At 39.6% G+C, this 19,942-nt stretch overlaps 1 protein-coding gene across 9 annotated transcripts in view; it reads right to left on the reverse strand.

Moving 5' to 3' along the window:
- Positions 1-19,942, reverse strand: part of CCSER1 (coiled-coil serine rich protein 1) — a 722,600-nt gene that overhangs the window by 633,729 nt on the left and 68,929 nt on the right. For all 9 annotated transcript variants that reach the window (XM_080369418.1, XM_080369420.1, XM_080369422.1 and 6 more), the window contains exons 2-3: positions 11,839-13,186; positions 9,065-9,252 (exon numbers count right to left, since the gene is read on the reverse strand). In XM_080369418.1, the coding sequence (XP_080225544.1) occupies positions 9,065-9,252; positions 11,839-13,147 (1,497 nt within the window). In that variant the 5' untranslated portion in view covers positions 13,148-13,186. The remainder of the gene's footprint in view (positions 1-9,064; positions 9,253-11,838; positions 13,187-19,942) is intronic.

A 19,942-nucleotide genomic window follows, 5' to 3' on the forward strand; every position in this document is an offset into this window, starting at 1 on the left:
ATGCAGATTTTAGTAGCCTGCATACACAGACTGAAGACCATAGAATTGTTTTTCAATAGCATAACAATTTTGCTACAGGACTCGCCTGTACTTAGAACATGTTGTGCTTGCGGAAAACGTGATCATGAATAGGCAAGTAAAATGCAAAAGTCAAAACAAACAGAAAAAGAACAAAGCTGCTTTTGCTTGGCAAATATAGTTATCTTTTAAACAATATTGATCATTATTGTGTATTTTCACACATTTCCAGATATTTCTGTGCAGAAAGAAATCCTTCAAAACAGTATCAACTCAAAAAGATAAGCAGCTTTGGAACAAGCTATCCCTTAACATTAACTGGCAAAATGGTTTGGGGAATGTAGTGAGACTAGCACATAAGTGTGATTTGTTGGAAAACAACATTAATTCAGTGTGTTTTACACTTCCATTTTTGAGTCTCAATAATCAGCTAAGTATTCCAGAAAAATATGAAAACAGAAAAATAAACCTAACTCATTACAGAGGACACCTAATTGCCCTAGTCCAGTCCTCTGTAAATTAGTTCAAGCAATATTTACAGCAAGTACTCCTATATTAGGCCTTCAGAAGAAAACACCAGATATCCAACTTGCACTGGTTCTGGCTGCAAGAGCGTTGTTTCTTCACAGCAGCTTGTGTGGTGCTGTGTTTTGGATTTGTGACCAAACCAGTGGTGTTTACACGGGGATGTTTTTGTTATTGCCGAGCAGCGCTTGCACAGTGTTAAGGTATTTTATCCTAATCACCCCACCAGCGGGCAGGCTGGGGGGGCACACGAAGTTGGGAGGGGGGACACACTGGGACAGCAGATCCCAACTGACCCAAGGGATGTCCCTCACCACATGACATTGCACTTGGCAATGAAAGCGGTGGGGAAGAAGGGGGAAGGGAGGCAGGACAATTGCAGTTATCTGTCCATCCAAGTACCCATTACGGTTGACAGAGCCCTGCTTTCCTGGGGATGGCTGAACACCTGCCTGCGATGGGAACTCGTGAACGAACCCCTTATTGTGCTTTCCTTGCGTGTGCAGCTTTTGCTTTACCTGTTAAACTGCCTTTATCTCCACCTGCAAGTTTTTGCACTTTACCTTCTGATTCCCCTCCCTACCCCACTATGGCAATGAGCTGCCCACTGGGGTTAACCCACCACAGAACTAAAAGAACTAATTTTGTCCTATTTTCACTATGTAACAACACATCCATCCACTATCAATATTACCCTGGAATTTAAAATTGTAATAACTCACTTTTCCTACTTGTACTGACAGAACTATTCACTCGGAATAATTACACCAATGTTAGAATAACAGTTTACCCTTTTGGGGACTATAATGATTATCTCCTTAAAGAAGTGGATAGAACATTATAACCTAAGTATTAAGTCACATCTAAATTAACTTCTGTTAGTTACTTGATCTCAGGAATTAATTCAAAGTGTCTAACAACTGCAATCTGATTTTCATAAGCTCTTAACATGTTAAGAAATGTATATTACACTACAGACATTAATTTCCCAGAGGGCATTTAGCTGAAAAGCTTCTAGTTGACTTGACCTAAAAATCACAGACAAAATGCTTAAATCCCAATTTGCCATTTCCATTTTTTTTGTGCTAATAGTATGTGAAAGGTGTTTTCCCCCTGCTAAATTAAGAATGTAAGGCCCAAATTACCACTTACCTATAATCAGCAGTTTATTCCTATTGAGATAGCACTGTTCAGCCTTATACTATCCAAGTAGCCCCGACAGTTCTTGCTTTAAGTGGCTTCCACAGTTCCTTTCCACAGAGGAACAAAGCGCCAAATTCATTGCAAAAGGGGCAATTTTGTTATGTTAGTACAAAGCTAGTTATAAATGAAAGTTGTCAAGTCCACTTCACATGAAGGGTGAACCGCTGCCTTACAGGGCTTGCTTGAACAGTTCAATAAGAAATGATGCTCCTAAATATCATCCCTTCAGAAGCCCAGCATAGCAGAGAGGAATTCAAATTAGGCATAAACCCCATAATTCAAGTGACAGAACAAAATGTAACGCCTGCTTTAACTACAGAAAAACTTTCGTGAACATCACAGACATCAGAGATAGTATTTGTATAGCAAGTTAAAACAGGTTGCAGTTATTCAGAGAAAACATAATCTTGTTAGTTCTAAAGAAGGTTGTTGCAAAAGACATTAAAGGAGTGTGTGCGTTTTGCTTACCTGGTTCGTATTTTTGTAACACTTTTGGTTTATCTGAAAAAGGCTGGGTTTTTAGGGGTTTGGGGGTTTTGTTGAACCTAAACTGAAACCCTGAGCACTCAAATCCTATCCATAACCTTTCATTCACTGCCTTTCCAGTGCAACCTGTCAAGACAGAAGCTTATCTGCTATTAAAATATTAATCATTAATGTGTCTTTAGTCTGTAGGTGGAAAGTGTATCCTGTAGGGTTTCCTCAAGCCTCTACAGGGCACATTTACAGGTCACAAAAGCAAGCACCTTCAATTCTACTTTTAAGTCTACTGGTCACCCATTGGAACTCAAACTACTCGATTCATGTATTTTCAATACCATTTTCCACCCAACACGTTGGCCACAGATTGCATAAAAATCTCATCCTCCAATTAGTCTTAGTGCAGACTGTCAGAAGGTATGAAGCAGGTGGTCATGTCCATACTCAATGAGAAAAGAGCAGGAGAAAATAACGTTAAAGCAACCTGGAGCATCACTTTGAAAATCACTTCAATCCTCTCTAGACTAGCAGCCAACCTAGTTTTACCCATGCTCACTGCTTCGTCAGTCACCAGCAAAATATCATACCATTCAGCATAGAGAAGAGGAACCTAAAAACCATTTTAGCCCTTATTCATGTACACTCAGTGAAGTCCATGGAGGTGCAGGATGCTGTTGTTTCTCTCACAATGTAGCAACTAGGTTAGAACTGGTGGTTGTTAGTAAGACTACTCAGGAAACATTAAAAATAAAGTCATCTGTGGGAAGCACTGGACACATTTTCACGAGCTGCAGGTTTGGATACCGCTTTGTAATGTACGATATCAAACACAAGGAGAGACTTGAATACAGTGGTTTGGATAATCGCTTCATCACTGCAAGTACCATTTCTGAAGTACACTAGAAACCTGACTATTAATTGCTAAGTCACCCCAAATCCCCCAGGTAGATTAACTCACACAGAACGCCCCAGACACCTAACTAAAATTTAGACACCAGCTGCTAATTAGATAATTACCACAAACAGACATTCCAAGCAGGGGCCATAACACAGTTCCATTCAAGTGACCTATGAGTCACCTATGAGGCCCTTCTGCTCCCTCTAGAGAAACATCAGGAATCCCAGATACTTGCAGTTGAATACCTCTTTTGCTAGCATCTCACTATTTTTGTGTCAATCATTTACCTTTGTTATATCTTCCCAAAGTTTCAAAGGCCTGTCTCTACACTAAATTAGTCAATTACTAATTTTGCAAATTTAACGTTGAACTGACATATTAAATCTCTCCCATTACCAAAATGAACCCTGCAGTAGCCCATTAAATACTACCCTGTATTCCAACACTGATTTTTGAATGTACTGTTCTTGCTTTATATTGTAAATATACTTACTGAGATGTTACGCACTCAGAGCATCCTCACATAATAAACCTAGTACCAGCATGAGGAAAAGGGGAATTTGCCTAAGTGTCAGCATCGGAATGATAAGCAAAAAAGCCTCAGTAATACAGCACCAGCATGCATCTTGAAAAATCATCTTAGTTCAGTATCGCGTTGTCACTTGTAGGAAAGGCTAAAAATTAAATGAAAATTGAGAAAGAAAATGAAGCTTTGTGGTAACTGCAGTTACTCCAGTGCATGATAAGCACTGTGGGGAAAAAAAAATAAATGCAACTATTTGACAGTTTGACAAGTGGGCAATGAATACTTGTATCACTGTTAAAGCTGACGGGAAAAAAGCTAGGATGATCTTAGGCCATGAAGTCCTTTAAGTGGCAACAAGCAGTTTTATCTAATATATTGGAACCATGAGAAAGATGCAAAGAAAGAAATGTCACAGTCAAAGCAACGATCTGGAAAAATAAGTTGTGCAGCTCTAATTGGACTGACACAATTAGGCAAGGCTGCCGTGCTCTAGGCAATAGGAGAGAGCAATGCAGCACTAAGGGCAAGCATAAATTTTTTTACCTACAAGGTTTTACCTGCAAGGATGAAAACTTGTAGCTGAATTTACCAAACAAAAACCAGATAATACTTAGAAAAGATTCAAGTATGAGAAACTGAAGAAAAACCTGTGCTCAAGAGAGTGCCCAGAGAAATGTGGTCCTGCAGAACACAAAGGACAGTGGCAATGTTCACCCACTGAGACAGGAAAAAGCTGAAAAACAGGGTTTCTTTTAGTTATATAGCACACGCTGATACTCAGGTATGGGCATGGGAGCAGTCACAAAGACAGACAATTATTTTCTTTGTAAACAGTCTCAGAGAGGCAGAAAGGCAGGTCTGTGAGAGGCAAATATAAGTGGGCAGTCTTGCTCTACCGCATGTGTGCAGTCGTATTTCTTGATGGAGTAAAAACCCATGGATGCATACAGCACAGTGCAGCTCACAGCCTGAAGTTGGGTAGTGTGGTCCAGGAGATCCAACAATCCTCTGAATGCTCTTTTTTTCACTTGTAGTAACATATAGCTACTTTCATTCACATCATCCGTTATGATATCTGGTTTTAATGACTGAATGTAATTTGTTAGGATTTCAAAATATCTATCAGCACTGCTTTTTTCTTAAACATTTCCTCTATAGTACTGGTAAAGGAGATACTTAGCATAGTCATCTTTCCATATTAGCCACTACTACGAGAAGTGATGGATAATTTTGTTGCTCACACACACCTCAATTTCACCTCTTAATTCTAAGTACCTTAGCACATCAACTCTTTCTTTCCTGCTGTTCTGTCTCCTAATCCTCTTTAAGAACTTACTTAAAAGTTATTTGGGGGTCTGATCCTTTTTTTTTTTTTTTTCCACGACATGGTTATTCTAATTCTCTCCTACATTTCAACTACCCAGGCTTATGTCCTTTTCATTGGTCTTGCAGGGCTGCATATTTCAGGCCATTCAGGTCTTTTATCCTGCTGCTTTGCATTTTTCTTCCTTTTTTTTTTTTTTTTTGCCTCTCTCACACATTGGAAAAGAACCACCACCTAGCTGGAGACTAGAGAAAGGTCAGCGATAGCCTCTATCAGTCTTCTGAGACATAAATAACTAGCCTAGGTGCTACATCTCAATATTAAAAGTTCTAATTGAGGACCTCACAGTCGGAAGATTTGAATGACCAGAGTTTCTATAGCAAAATGAATCTCTTTAAAATGCATCGGTATCAGCCATGTTCATTTGAAAAGAGTCTATCCTACTGCAGAGACTAATCAACGTTGAACTGTTCCAAAAACGTGTCCCGAATTGTAGTTTGCACGTTTCGTGTAACTATGCACGAGTCCAAGACCACTTTTAGTGAACTGGTGCCATCTCGTGGCAGAGATCGGTCACTGCAGGAATGACGGCTTTGAAAGAATTCTGATGAAACCCACACGTCACTAGTAACCTACGCAGTTCATCTCAAGCGTCTGTTTCAGTTCATTATTTACATCACCACGAAACCGGCACGTTTGCACAGTTATTTTGAAAGATTTTTTTCTTACCCTAAATCTTATTTATGAGCAGCATTGCTCCTGCCCAGTTTATAAATTACTTTTAGCATCTCCCAAGTGAGTTAATGCCACTCTTGGAGGAGGTAGTGACCATCTTTGTAGGTTTGACACATATTCTCAGTATGTAGAAGATGCACGTATCACCCTCAAAAACAGCACTGCCAATCATGCAAGATATGCTGAACAAGTTGTTTAGGATAAAGAACACTTTCTCGGACACTAATATTTTCTTCTTCCTCTTATCTCCTGTGAAAATCTAGCACCCCCTTGGTTCTTCTGGCTCCCCACTCCTGCCAGCCCCTCAGCAGAAGCCACCGACACTGTCTGCTAACACAAAAAAGAAAGCCCAGAGCATCTTGAAAGACTTCTTTCAGTTTGTGAGGGAAGGGAACTTCCACACCACAAAGCTTCTTCAGCGTAACACGATGTCTGGACGATGCCAGAAAACTGGCACCAGCAGCTACCACCACTCTCTGTTCTTCATTAGGGTCATTCACCGGTAACAATCTGCTAGTGCGGTGTTAAACATTAATTGTTTGTGTACAACATTTTGAAGGGCCTTTTTTACTGGTCAGGTATTTATTATTAGGAACATTCCATTTCTTCAGGGTTTAAATACTTTTCCATCCAGGGAACTCTGACTTCTGGATGTGTGGGGGAGGGCAGGAGCTGGCGAGGGGTGGTGTGTGTGAGGTGGTGGTGGTTTGGGGGTTTGTTTTACTTGTTCTTAAACATCACTTTTTCCTAAAAGAGCTTTCATCTAGTATTTTTCTTAACATATGAGGATGATACTCATATGTATTGGGGGGAAAGCAGCAATAATTTAGCTTTCACTCATGAGCACGCACAATAACCTTCATGTAAAAGTTCGTGGTCTGTGACTGCCTGTGACTGACTCATAAGTAAGCACGAGCAAACGCTTGTGAATTTGTAGACAGTCTTGTTAATGGAAGTGGAAAAAAGCCATGTGGGTTTCATACACAAAACATTAATAAAAGACTCAACTCAACACCTAACCCCCCATACACACCTTGCTTACTTCCTGCTGTTACTGTGTTGTCACATTCATTAATACAGGGCTAAACGGAATGAGGTGCTATGGCATCAGTCTGGCCTCGTATTTAAATGAGCGGAGAGCTCTGCGTAATAGCTTGGGTCTAATAACCCAAATCAGGTTTACAGGCTTGAGCCAGGGGTTAACCAGCTTTTTACAGCAGGCACTACATCTGCATAACCATCTCTGCCTGTATGCCTACATGAAACAGCATCTTTAAAATGTCATCATGTCCGTTCTGTCTTTGACAAGTAAGATGTTATTCACTGATACTTGGATGCAAACTTCCTGCAAAAACAGAGAAACACACTATAACTATACACTTCACTAGCACAAAGGTTTCTTCTACTATTAACAATTCTACCTCTTCATTTCTAAGCTGTGTCTCTGGGTGTAATAATCCAGTGGATAAAAACACTTTTCAAAATCAAGGTTTCATTGTTGAAATAAATTTTGCATTACTGTACTACTTCATCCCATCTGACAAATTGGCAACAATCTAGAAACTAGAAAGATGTGTAAGATCTTCTTGCCAAAATTAATTTGCCTCTCACCCTTTTGTGATAGTGTAAAATGAACCGGTGAATACTGATAAAACCGCACAATCTGATACTGATAAGGGAATAATCCTGTCATTGAAGTGGAGGTAATCCAATCTGCCCAGGTTACACAAAGTAAGTATATGGGCAAGTGTTTCTGTTAAAGACATCAAGTGGCTCCATTGTAGTTGAGTGGGTTTAGTGGCCGTTGCTTCAGGACACCAGTACACTGGAAAATTATGCATCGGCCACACATAGTACAAATGTGCTTGGTACTGATGTGGATTTCCCCTGCCATCCGCAGTATCACTTGAGAGCCCAGCCTCAAAGGAACATTGGATGATACATTCAGACACATGGGCGAGAGTCACCACAACAAAAGACAGATTTCACATCCTCTTGGGAACCGCAACCCCCAATTTCCTGCCACAGTTTCTGTAAGAGGATTTCACACTAGATCAGATCCTTCTCTGGGGACCTATTTTTATATGACCAACCAGGAACTGCTATGGGTGAATCTCACAAAGGAAGACAATTTTAGCCTTACTTGGCTTCTTGGATGAGAGAATGTGTAGTGGCACCCAAAGCAGCATACTGTCATAAAAGTTACCTAAGTAATGATGTGAATTGTTGAATTTTGGTATTAGCCTGTAAAACTACATCAAAAAAGCACATAACTCAAAATCTAAAGTCAGTTTGCACCAGTCAGTTTCACATCTCTGAAAAACTGCAAAAATTGTCTCTTCTAAAAGGCATCTGAGTCTCTCAGGGATGTGTTTGGTCCTGCAACGTAGTAACATAATGGCTACCACATAAACCTAAAAAGAAAAAGCCCCTTTATTTTTACATCTGTTTAGCATCTCTAGGCAGGGAGAACAAACTTGGAGCTTTTTCTTTTCTATGGAAAGCAGTGTTCAGATGAGAGTACAAAATGAATCCTCCTTTTTTCAGCTAGACTGTTGAATAAAATATTTCAAACTAATAATGGCCATAAAACTTGTTTTAGTGATTCCCATAAACCAAAGAGTGGATGCCATTGCTGTAGATTTTCAATCTTAGCATCTTTATTCCTCTCACTAGAGAGCACATGCATAAGTTACACATCTTAAAATGTTTATTCTGGCTATAGGAAAGCACAAAGTTGTCAGTCCCTTCCTTCTACTTTTGTTCTACTCAAAGAGGTTTCAAAAGTACTCTCCTGCAGTTACCTGCTCTGTCTTAGCTCTTCCAGTCCCTCAAGGGTTCTGAGAAGAGATCCTTTCCTCTCCTCCTTACCTTGTGCTCCGAGTGAAAGCATTCAGACTTGTCACTTGTTTCTAAAGGGGCCACTGGGACCTCCCAAAGGAGCCTCCTTACAGACCACTTCTATCCCACTTCTGATTTGAATCTCCCATCATTCAGACCAGACATGAGTCCACGAAGTAAGTAACACAGTAACAGTAAAACGCTGACACAGAGTAGCCCACTGTATTTAACCTCAGAAATAGTCATGGTGAGTTTTGCCGCAGTTCCCTCTCCCAGTATTTTTCTCCCAGGCAAATTAGCAAAGCATGACAAGAATCTCGACACAGAAAGTATGTAAACCTCTTCACAATGTCACACCCTGAAAAAAATACTTTTAGTATCTGTAGCTGAGCTTGGATCACATTTTGGAAGCCTGAGACGGCTTCCCCCCCACCTTTATTACCACCCATTATTTGTAAAGTTGCTGCTTCTCATTACAGTTACACTGATGACAGAAAAACAAAAAAAAACTCACCATGCTGTTCATCTTTGAAGAGGATGAGCTTGCTCTCTGCTTCCGTAAGCTGTTAAGCTCTTCTGTATTTCCATCCTTTGGTTTTATGATCAGCCGACTGCCCCCAGCAGTACCTTCTGAAGAGGACCTCAGTCGTTTCTCAACAAATCTGCCTTCTCGGTAGGGACTGAGGCTATTGGCAAGATCAACTACAAATAGAGAAACAATCAGCAATCACAAAAGAATTACTCTCTACAAATATTTTCTTAATTAGAACGGTGCTTTTCTTGAGATGCTTACACTGAAAGGCATTCATGTAAGAGATGTTCCATAGAAAGCAGATACTTTTTACCTAGATAAAAGTGTCAGCTGGGCCACCAGTTTGCTGTTCAGCCCCCCATGACTAGGACACTCCACATGCTACAGCCCAGTCCACAGCTCCTCACAGAATCCAGAAGGCCCTTTGCTTCATCCTTTCCTCTCTCCACTCGTTCTAGGACACTTCCAAACTACTGTCCAGCAAAATCCACTAGAGAAGCTATTGCTGGTCCACTGGAGCCAAAACCCAACCTGCCTTACCTTGCACCCCGAGGAAAGTCAAGGTTTTGTAGGGCCAGGTCACAGCTTTGTCATCACTGCACAGGACAGGGATGCATCCTGGTTTGTTTCTGTTTGGCCTTTCTAGCTCAGCTCTGCATCAGCACCCTCCAAACCCAGCCTACAGCCAGCAGGCTGAATCCCCGTCCCCAACACCAGTTAAACAGTAACACATCAGAAAAGAGGAGGAACAATTACATTTTTAGGTGTTTGGGCAAATTTAGAGATGGGGAAAGAGACAAGTATAATAGCAAAATAAATGTAACAGAAAATCTTATCTTCTTTTGCCTTTTGTGAGAGAACAGACATTTTCTCTAAGGCTTTTCAAAAAAATACATATCACACAAAAATATATAAAGGTATACTAAGAAATTTACGGCACATCAAACCTGCTCTTACATTAATGTCATGTTCACGATGCTATCTATAATGATATCAGCTACGAGACCAGCTACAGAAGAGGAAATATCTATTACCAAAGAAAATGCACAGAAATATTTTGCATTCACATCTGGTTTTAAATACTGTTTTAGCAAAATGAAATTTTCAAACCAGTCAGTTTGTAACATATATAACTACATATAACCATACCTTATTTTTTCTATATTTGTTTCATTTCATATGGCAGGATTTTGTATCTTTTTTCAATAGTCCCTTTGTATGCTTGGCCAGTTCCTAATTTAAAATACATTCTTCACTACACGAGTCAAAAACCAATAAATATGCATTTTGAACAGCACTATAAAACTCTAACAATTAATCATCAGCTTTTATATAGTGCAGTATTCGCTTTAATGTTCCTGTGAACATGAACCCCACTTACAAAAATCACCCTATCACGATTTCAAATCCAGTTTGCTCTCTTCCAGAAATACAGATTAAATACACAACTACTGATGCATGAGTTTCAAACACACTGTGTATTTCTCAACATCACTCCAAGCTGCTCACTTGCTGTTCTGCAGTACACCCTAGTAAGTCAGATTCAAAAGATGAGCTCATTCACAGATGAGCCAATGTTGCAAGGAAGACCAACCGAGTGCTCGGGACTGGTAACACACATAAACGGAAATATTTTTTCTCCCAATTGACTAAGGTTCTGAGGGAAAGAGGTCCCTTCTGGTGAAAGGTAATTTAGTGGTTTAATTGGACTTTATATTTCCATTTATGTACAAGATATCCAACCAAGACTTACATTGACAAATAATTCAAAAAGCAAGATTGCTTTTGATTGCTTAGAACCTACATACCTAGATAAATATCCAAGCCAAAAGATGGGTATGAATTCATATGAGTTTACACTCATTCATCTTCTAATACAAACACTGCAAATGCAGTCTTGTTAACTCTCACAAATTTTGGCCCACCAGATACAGCCTCAGGATTACGCAAGAAAGCGCCAGCCTTCACGTTGGTTTGAGAAAATAAACTCAGAAATCAATGTCTTCTGACAGGTGTCCTTCACTCAAGGGCCTGGTGCCTTTATTCATATGCATCTCTACAGACTGGGATTTCTAGGCACAGCCTTTCCGCTGAATCTGGTTAATATTTCCCAATTCCTTTTCATAAGCTAAAAATCCAGTGTGAAATCTAGATGGTAATTAACACTGTTTCATAGATCACATAATGAGAACATGCACGATGTTATTTCAGATGGAAGCAGAAACAGGATCTCTCATACTCTGCCACAGAAACATCCACTCCAAGCTACTCTGTAACACCAGTTGCACACAGCAAGCAATATTTGGGAAATTTCAAAGCCCAAATGAATGTAAGACAAACTGTGTTATTCTCCATAACCAGACTAAAAGGAGGTTTATTTCTCTGGCGATGTTTCCATCTCAAATAATGCAGCTCTGTGGCTCAAGTTCAAATCAGGCACGCCTCAAGAAATTCCAGCTTCAGCAAGAGGCAAGAATCAACACTCTCTTTCTTAGTTCATTTTCTACCACAGGAAAGCATGGCTATGAACAGCACTGACAGGTGTCAGCAAACCGTAAAACACAAACTGAACAAATCATAGAATCTTTATTTAATTCCTCCAATTTTGGGAGGAGGACACACTTTGTAACTTTTGAACTTCCTAGCTAGCACTTGGAACTCTACAAGCACACTTTATGAGTAAACAATTTTTTACGTAAGAACTGAGGCAAAGAAAAGCCCTCCAAACCCAGCAACAAAAAGGCCACAAGACATACCTTTAGAACAGTTTGTTTCGTAATCCTGTTGTGTTTTAAACGACTGTGGTTCAGAACACAGAACAATCTTAGACTCCATTACAGGAATTGTGTCCCTTGTGTGTTTGGATGGCGTGCTTTCACCTCTGTCCCTGCTCAACCCCTGTGCCTTTGGAGAGAGCATCGCTCGATCTTCTCTATGCTGTAACACAAAGGTTTCTAAATGTGCATTTGCTGAGTTCATTTCTCCTATGTGCCTGGCATCATTAATGTGTAGTTCATTAGCTTGCAACAATACTTTTGTTTGATTAGCAGCTGAGGTTTTGAATAAGGTATTTGATTCAACACTACACAAGCTTGCGTGACTCACAGGAGATGCATCAGCAGAATGGCCATCCACAATATCCGTTTCCCTCGCAGGAGCAGCAGCAGGATTAAAGATGATCTGAGAGGTAGAGACATGGTGGCCATAATCCTCTGTGAGCAGCACCCCAGTCCCGCTGCTGGGCAGAGCATCAACCTCTGAAACGGAATCTTCCGTCAGGGCAACAAAGTCAGAAGGGGTCTGGGCAGCCGTGAGGTCAGCCGAGAGCAGCGGGGACTGCAAGGAGCTTCCCATGCACTCTGTTGTCTCAGCTGAACACGGAGGAGTGGACTTGGCAATCACAGGTTCACTTTCCACATATGATTTAACTTCCAACAAGCACCTTGACGGCTGCACAGAGGAAACTGATTGACTCTCCGGAACTGGTTTGGAAAATCTGTAGTGCGATGAAAAAGATTTAGGGAGAAGTTTTCGCGTGGACTGTTTGACAGAGTAACGGCTCTGCTCCTCTGCAAAGCCTGAGTCATCACCCTCGTTCTTCCCAGAGCTTATGCAATTTATAAAGACATTCTTATTAGCTGAGGGCTCCTTTCCCTTTTCAAAATCATCTGTCAAAGACCTTGTTATCTTCTTGCTACGTGAGCTGCCAAAGCCAACCGAATGCCTTCCTCTGCTTTTAATGTGTTCCTCTAAACTCAGTTTTTGAAAAGTGCTGAGAGAGGACTGAGCACCATTTGAGATGTTTACATTTTGACTAGCCGAGTCAGGCTTCTGCTCACTCCCTTTCTTGTTATGGAAGCTAATGGAAGGAGTGCGGAAAATACTCCGGCGCTTGCCTGTGCTCCCTGAGCTGGAATTAGTGCTGGATGGAGAGGAGGTATGGATACCAATGGCATTAGCAGAAGAAGGTGATGAAGGCAGGGAGTCATGTCTCCGGCTAATACTTCTCCTGAATATTGGCAACCGAGACACTAGAGTCGATCGTCTGGATCCCGAGTCCCCCATCAGGGCACAAAGCGTCCGTGGCTCCTCGCAGTCAATGAACTAATCAGGGAGGGGGGTAAAGAGAGAGAGAAATTATTCAGCCTCAAAGTCCACTTGAACAGGCTTTAAGTCAGCCTAAATACATGAGATGTCAACATCAATTTTATGTACAGCTGCAAGTTGTTGCATATGCATTACTGAAGACTTCTAGAATTTCAAAGTGATGTTCAATAGGTAGCACTGAATACCCAGCAGCTGAGCAAAGATATGGCTCAAACATTCTATAGATGAGACACAGTATTATATATGATATATTATACAATACAGATCACACTGGGTAACAGTATAAAATCTACATGTCAAAAGACACACAACTATATCACCCAAATGTCCTCGGGTTTATAAGTTCTTGGAACAAGCCTTCTTATAAACTGTAAGCTCTCTTATTAGAAGAGACTTCATTTTTTTATGATCTGAGTAGAACAATACATTATTTTGTGTTCCTAAATACTCAGATTTTTGCAAGAGAGAAGAGGATTTAGATTTTCCAACCTTCACTGAACTTTTAGTTGGATTTTAAATTCCTTTATTTGCTCCTGCTAAAGGATGTATGCACCACCTTATGGCAGAAAAAATGCTGGCATTGCAGTCAAGCTATATGTACCACTAAAAATTCCTCCTAAGGAACTGTAAGTTCTAGAAATTTACTGTCAAAATATGGGATCATGCGTTTAGATTTAAACTTACTGTTTCCTTTGAACTTCTCTGAAATCCTCTTGTAGCCTACTTGCTTACAACTAGTTATTTTTGCAGTTTTTTGAAAAGAGTGGTTTCATACACAGACACTCTGCATTTTTTTATAAATATTTAAGCAATAAAAGCTTATTTTAATCAGCACAGCAGATGTAGCAGAGGAAAATCAATCATTATGAAATATATACCAGTTCTATCTCCTTTTTGTTCTTGTGATAATAAACTACTGCTGTAAGAGACAGGACCATTGAGGGAGCAATAAAACCATGATATATAATCACAAGAACATTATACCACAAGAGAGTCTATAGGTATAATGCCCAAGTACAACTCCATGAGCTGCAAGCGTTCACCACATAGGAATAAAAATCAGGTCATTTATCTAAACAACGCTTGTATGTCAAGTGCAAAACCAAATTCATTCATCTAATGTGCAATTTAATACATGTTACATGGCCACAACAAATATCCGTGAAGAATATATGTATTTATAACAGTGGGTATATATATAAACAACATATATAAATATATATAAAAATAAAAATGGGAACAATATTTAAGGAGTAATAAAACTACATATATGTTATATTACTGTGAAAGAAAGGGTAACAACCAAGTTCAGACACTACTCCTGACTACACACTGGATTGTGCTTTCTGCATTGTTAACATGCTTTTTTAAAAAGCTAGTACAGCTCCAGTCTGAACACACACTGCCAAGCAGCCCCAGTATTCACAGGCACCAGGAATCAATAAGCAATTTTGTAGTTTAAGATGAGAGAAACAGCTTGGGAATGGCCACCAGTTCCTAGAAGTCATTGGTGATCTCTGATGACAAGCTAAAACCCTAGACAATACCCAGGTCCTGCAACCCAAACCCAAACTGACGGTCCAGGCGCACACACAGGTTATCAGAATAACTTTACACCCACCAAATGAAGGGATGCACAACCGGTTGTTCCATTCCACTGAAACCTCAGGTAGTTTGCATTTCAACCACGGTAAGAGCAAAAGCAGAGGCAACAGCACAAAGAAGCTGAGACCCTGTGAACCCACACAGGGGCTTACGTTACAGCAGCTTGTTCATCTGTCCACAACCCAGCCTACTGAAAATGGACTTTGGAAAGCCACATGCAACTCCCTCCAGCCTCCCTGTACAAAACCCTTCTCGGTTCTTTAACCACTGCCAGACCTACTCTGCTGTGTTTCTTGTGCTTTTGTCGACGTGTACCATGCAGGCACACTGATATGTATGGATCTGCACATCACACACAACACAAGATTATTTACAGATTTTGAGGGGGTTTCATTGTATTTTAAAGAGACCTAGTAATTGCTGAAAAAAGACTTTAAAATGCAGTTTTACAGCTGAAGCAGACGAGCAAAGTATTGTTAACATACATTAAACCACTACAGGCACTTTATGCTCAGACAAAACATTTGCTTCCATCAGTCTCTCTCCTGCCCACACCTTAATTGTCCTTTCACTGGAGAACAAACCATCCTGGTCTATAATTACAAAATTCTGTGAGTTGAGAGCAGAAAGAAGCAGAAAACCGAGCAAAAAGCACATATGGTAACTTTCACTGGAAATACAAAAGCTGTGTCTAAATAACAATAGAGATTATTCCTAATAACCAATCCATGAATGTACACAGCCTTAGCTTTCCAGGTAGTAACAATTTTTAATAGAGTATGTTGCCTCTAACTGCAGATAACAAAACAGCATTTATTCAGATATTCTTCCTTCCTTGCCTCTTGAAGGAAGAGCACAAATAAACTGTCAACATTTCTCTTATTGTTTAAGTTGCAGAAATCCTCACCTGTAAAATATGACCTAATTATAATGCACTGTTCTTTCTAGGGCTACAAAAGCTATCAGAGGATATTTCTTCAAACACACAAATCCATGCATACATACACATATATATGCATACATGAATGCTTATGTGCACATACAGTTTAAATAATTTGAATATTTTATTAATATTTTAATATTATTTGCATATACCATGTATATATATACATGTATATATATATAAAAATAAACACACACATTTTGCAGTGTGAAAGTGCCAAAGTTTAGCATGGAGTTAAAGTGACCATTCTACCTGCAACACAGGAAAAAATAATACATATTTCCAGATATTAATACTCTCGCATATTAATCAAAAAGGATCTTCCAGTTGTTTTTTCACTTACTGCAGGAGTCGTAAACTGTCATGTCTGTTCTAAGCAAAACAGGAGGTGTTGCATTTCAGTCTCCACATTTAACGTAATTGCTTGCACTTACCACTTTACAGACGTAACCCTTACAGAGTGAGATTCACTCCCGCTACATATTCTTTACAAACCCACCCATTTTCTCCATGTAACTTCTCCATCCCTACTAGCATCATTCATAAAAGCTGCAACAGAGGAAAAAGAAAACAGCATGGAAAGACAACTTTGCAATGGTACTATGCTATTCCAGAGGACTCTCAAATTTGAACTGGACAACAATTCTGATACTATGTAGTCAGTATAAAACCTAATGCAAAGCCCCATGTATCTTAAAATAAGTTACTGGGGGTTTAGAATACTAACAAGAAGTCAAGTAAACAGGAAAGATCAAAGAAAAGTGACAGTCAGGCAGGCTTTCAATTAGATCAGGCTCCTTGTTTAGGACAAAACATATTTTGCATCATTATCATATTTGAACAGTACAAAAATAGTCTACACAGTGTTCTGTACAGAGGTCTGAATCCTGCTCATATACTTTGTAGTACAGTTTCAGCAACAACTGGATTTTAGAACTAAAAAGAAGTGTTTACTCAGTGCTGCAGTACACAGACATGCAAATTTTGCTTTTTAGGGAATGGATTTTTGACGCACATTTTTGCATCTGGTATTATGCAAGACAAAGCTTGATATACTGAAGGAAAATAAGTAAGCAATTTCAAAAAGATTTAATTGCAGCCAGAGTAATAGTGGATTATTTCAGGACCTGCTCTTCTTCAAGAGCTGGGCTGCAGATCAGTTTCTGAACTCCTGTGCTGAAAACCAATGCAAAAAGAGAAATAGACAAATTGCAACCAAAATATTTTCCCTCTTGGAAGCAACTTAAGTAGTTAATCAAATTGAAATAGTTTCACATTGATCTGCACCAAGATGTTGCAAAATGCAAATTCATCTCAAAAATATCTTAAAGTCATGTATTTAATTTCCAGAGAAAACAAAAAAGGCTGTGTTTTTTCTATTTGGGGCTTATTCTTTCCACACAGGAGATCTTTGGAGGAATCATTCAACTATACAGTATTAGGCCCTAACCTTGCCTACAGCACTTGTACGAGCATAAAATGTGTAAGCGTACAGGATAAGAATTATACAAGCATCTCTGATGTTATATATTACTGTATCTTGTCAAAAGAAACAAATTGCTCAACTTGCAGACAGTCAATGTGACAGTGGGAAAAACCCCACAAGCGTTTTAACAGGTAAAACTGCCAAGCTATCACACCACTGTCTCCAGAGAAATCTGTTCCACCAGTCCACCAGCTGAAAAAACAACCCCAGTATTTTTTTATGTCAGCTTCTGCCAAGCAGTTACTCACAGAAGCACGCTGGAGCACAGCTCGTTCGACGAGGAGCAAGTCTCGACGGAGGTTTGGAACTCCAGTAGATGGAGCCGCAGATCTACTTTGTCTTTCACCTTTTACATTTCTCATTGCCTTTGGGCAAAATTTAGAAGTTGAAATTATTTGTCAATTTTACCATTACCATGATAACGTGTACACGTGCAAAAAGCCAATACATGTACAAAAGTTAATATATGCTTATTCAACAGAGAACTGTTCATGTGTAGGCCAGTACAAACACTACCTACTTCTCAACACTTTTTAAGCAAAGCTTTCCTAAAGGTGTACCTCCTAGATATACCAAACATTATCTTCCACACATAGAAGAAAACTGAATTAGCTATCTAAGTTTAAACTGGGACATGATGTGACACAAACCTGAAAGGCTGCAACCTTACATCACAGCAGAACCTCAATACTCCTCCGCTCCCTACCTCTGTCCTCCGCAGCAGTATGATTTTTAGGCTGCACTCACAGTTTAAGGGAGATGATACATTTTCTTTAATGCTTTGAATCAGAAACCATATAATATAGCAAAACACACGGGACTAACATGTGACTCAAACTGCAAACATACTCCATCCCTCACGTGAGCATTACCATATGGCAAGGACCACATAATACACATAGTCACCATGGACTAGCTGGCTCCAGACTTACACAGAAATTATATTTACCCCAGGATACTACAAACACCCACAAAACACATGAAAACAAGTATTTTTAATTGTTGGTGAGTCAACAGAAGTCCTAACACAGCTGATACACCTGTAAGGAGCGGTCTTTTATCCCAACAGGTAACATTCAAGCCTGTGTCCCCCTCCCAAATCATTAAAATTCCATCAGATTCCAGCACTACGTTATCCTCAGCATTTAAGCATTACCGCCTTCAATATTGTTGCAATATTATTTGTCTCTCTAGTACATTTGTGACTTGGTTTTATCAGCATAATTCCCAGAGATCACTATGTGTGACCGATTCTGTACACAAGGAGAAAAAATACTGTTTTACATTAAAAACAAAAGCAAACAAAGAAACACCTGCACATAAATACTTAGGGCTTTACTTGTTATCAGGGATAATGTAACTGGATTAATAGGGCCTTACTGAAAATTCTAGCAAAGGCAAATGCCTGTATAATAGAAAGTACTAGCTAAGAAGGGTGGGAATGTTGATACTGAAGCAATTTGGTTTTGCAAATGAAACGTGGAATTCCTTCCAATACATAACAGCTCCACTTGCTTGTGTGAATAACACTCTTCCCTTTTCTTTCCTTGTGCGTGTAACCCTTGCAGCGTGGTACAGAGCTCAAGAATTTATCTTGTGCAACAGCAGCCACAGCCATATTCTCACTGCAAAATTTTATAAGCTACTACCCTGTCCACACTTGCTTGGAGTCAATTTTTCTCAACAGTTTTTATAAATAAAAGACAAATACCCAACATCGAGAGCTAGACCTTTAAATAATTATGTGTGTCTACACATGCACACACATACTACTCCACACACTTTTTCCCTACGTACTGAAAACTGACTGGCCAAAATAGCTTTTATGTATCTGGAAAAACAGAACACAGAATCCAAGCCCTGAGGTATACCAAGGCAAGACATGAGATTTCTTTCAGTTTCCTGTATTCTGCAGCCCAGGCCTATCTTTACTTGCAAATGCTCCCGTGTTTTCAGGAAATAAGAGGGGAAGCAGACAGATAAATTTCCAATAAACAAATCTGAAGCCACACATGCATCAAAACCACATCTCCCATTTTGACTAGTCTTGTACCTGTTGAAGACAACCATTTCTTAAGTCCATTACTGCTATTCCCATTGCTGGTATGAAATTAGAAGTGTAACAAACATTCAAAGAAGAAAACTGGAGAGAACTTATCTATATATCCTCTTTTGACTTTAGATTAGCCAGAAGGCAAATGAGACAGGTGACATGTGACTCATTCTTTCATTCATTATCCGTGGGTATGTAAATTCATCCTACTTGTACTATGTGAACTGTGGGTTTACTAAAAGAGAACCAGGAAAACTGATCTCTAGAAACCTAGAGGGCACAGTTGTCTCCTACCTACATTTAAATCATTCCCTACTTCAAATGTTTCTGTATCATCAATATCAGATTATATTCTCTCAAGGCACTTTGGTACAACATATGAAATACCAGGACAGAACTGAACCACTCTTACTGATAGCCTTTACATACACCCAGCAGACAGTTACTCTTCAGTTATCGCTGAGATCATCTACTGGCAAAAGGCTGACTGTGTGAAGGAGATAAAGAACTAACTTTTACCTGTTCAACAATTGGACACAAACAGGTCAGAGACAGGGCAAGGACCACACCACAGCGAAGCAGCAGTCACATTCACGTGACTTGGTTTTGGTGGGTTGTGCTAGTTTTTTAACAAGGAGAGAAACTGTATCTCACCTCTGTGACTCA

The sequence above is a fragment of the Falco punctatus genome, assembly GCF_963210335.1.
Source record: "Falco punctatus genome assembly, chromosome: 1".
NCBI lineage: Eukaryota > Metazoa > Chordata > Aves > Falconiformes > Falconidae > Falco > Falco punctatus.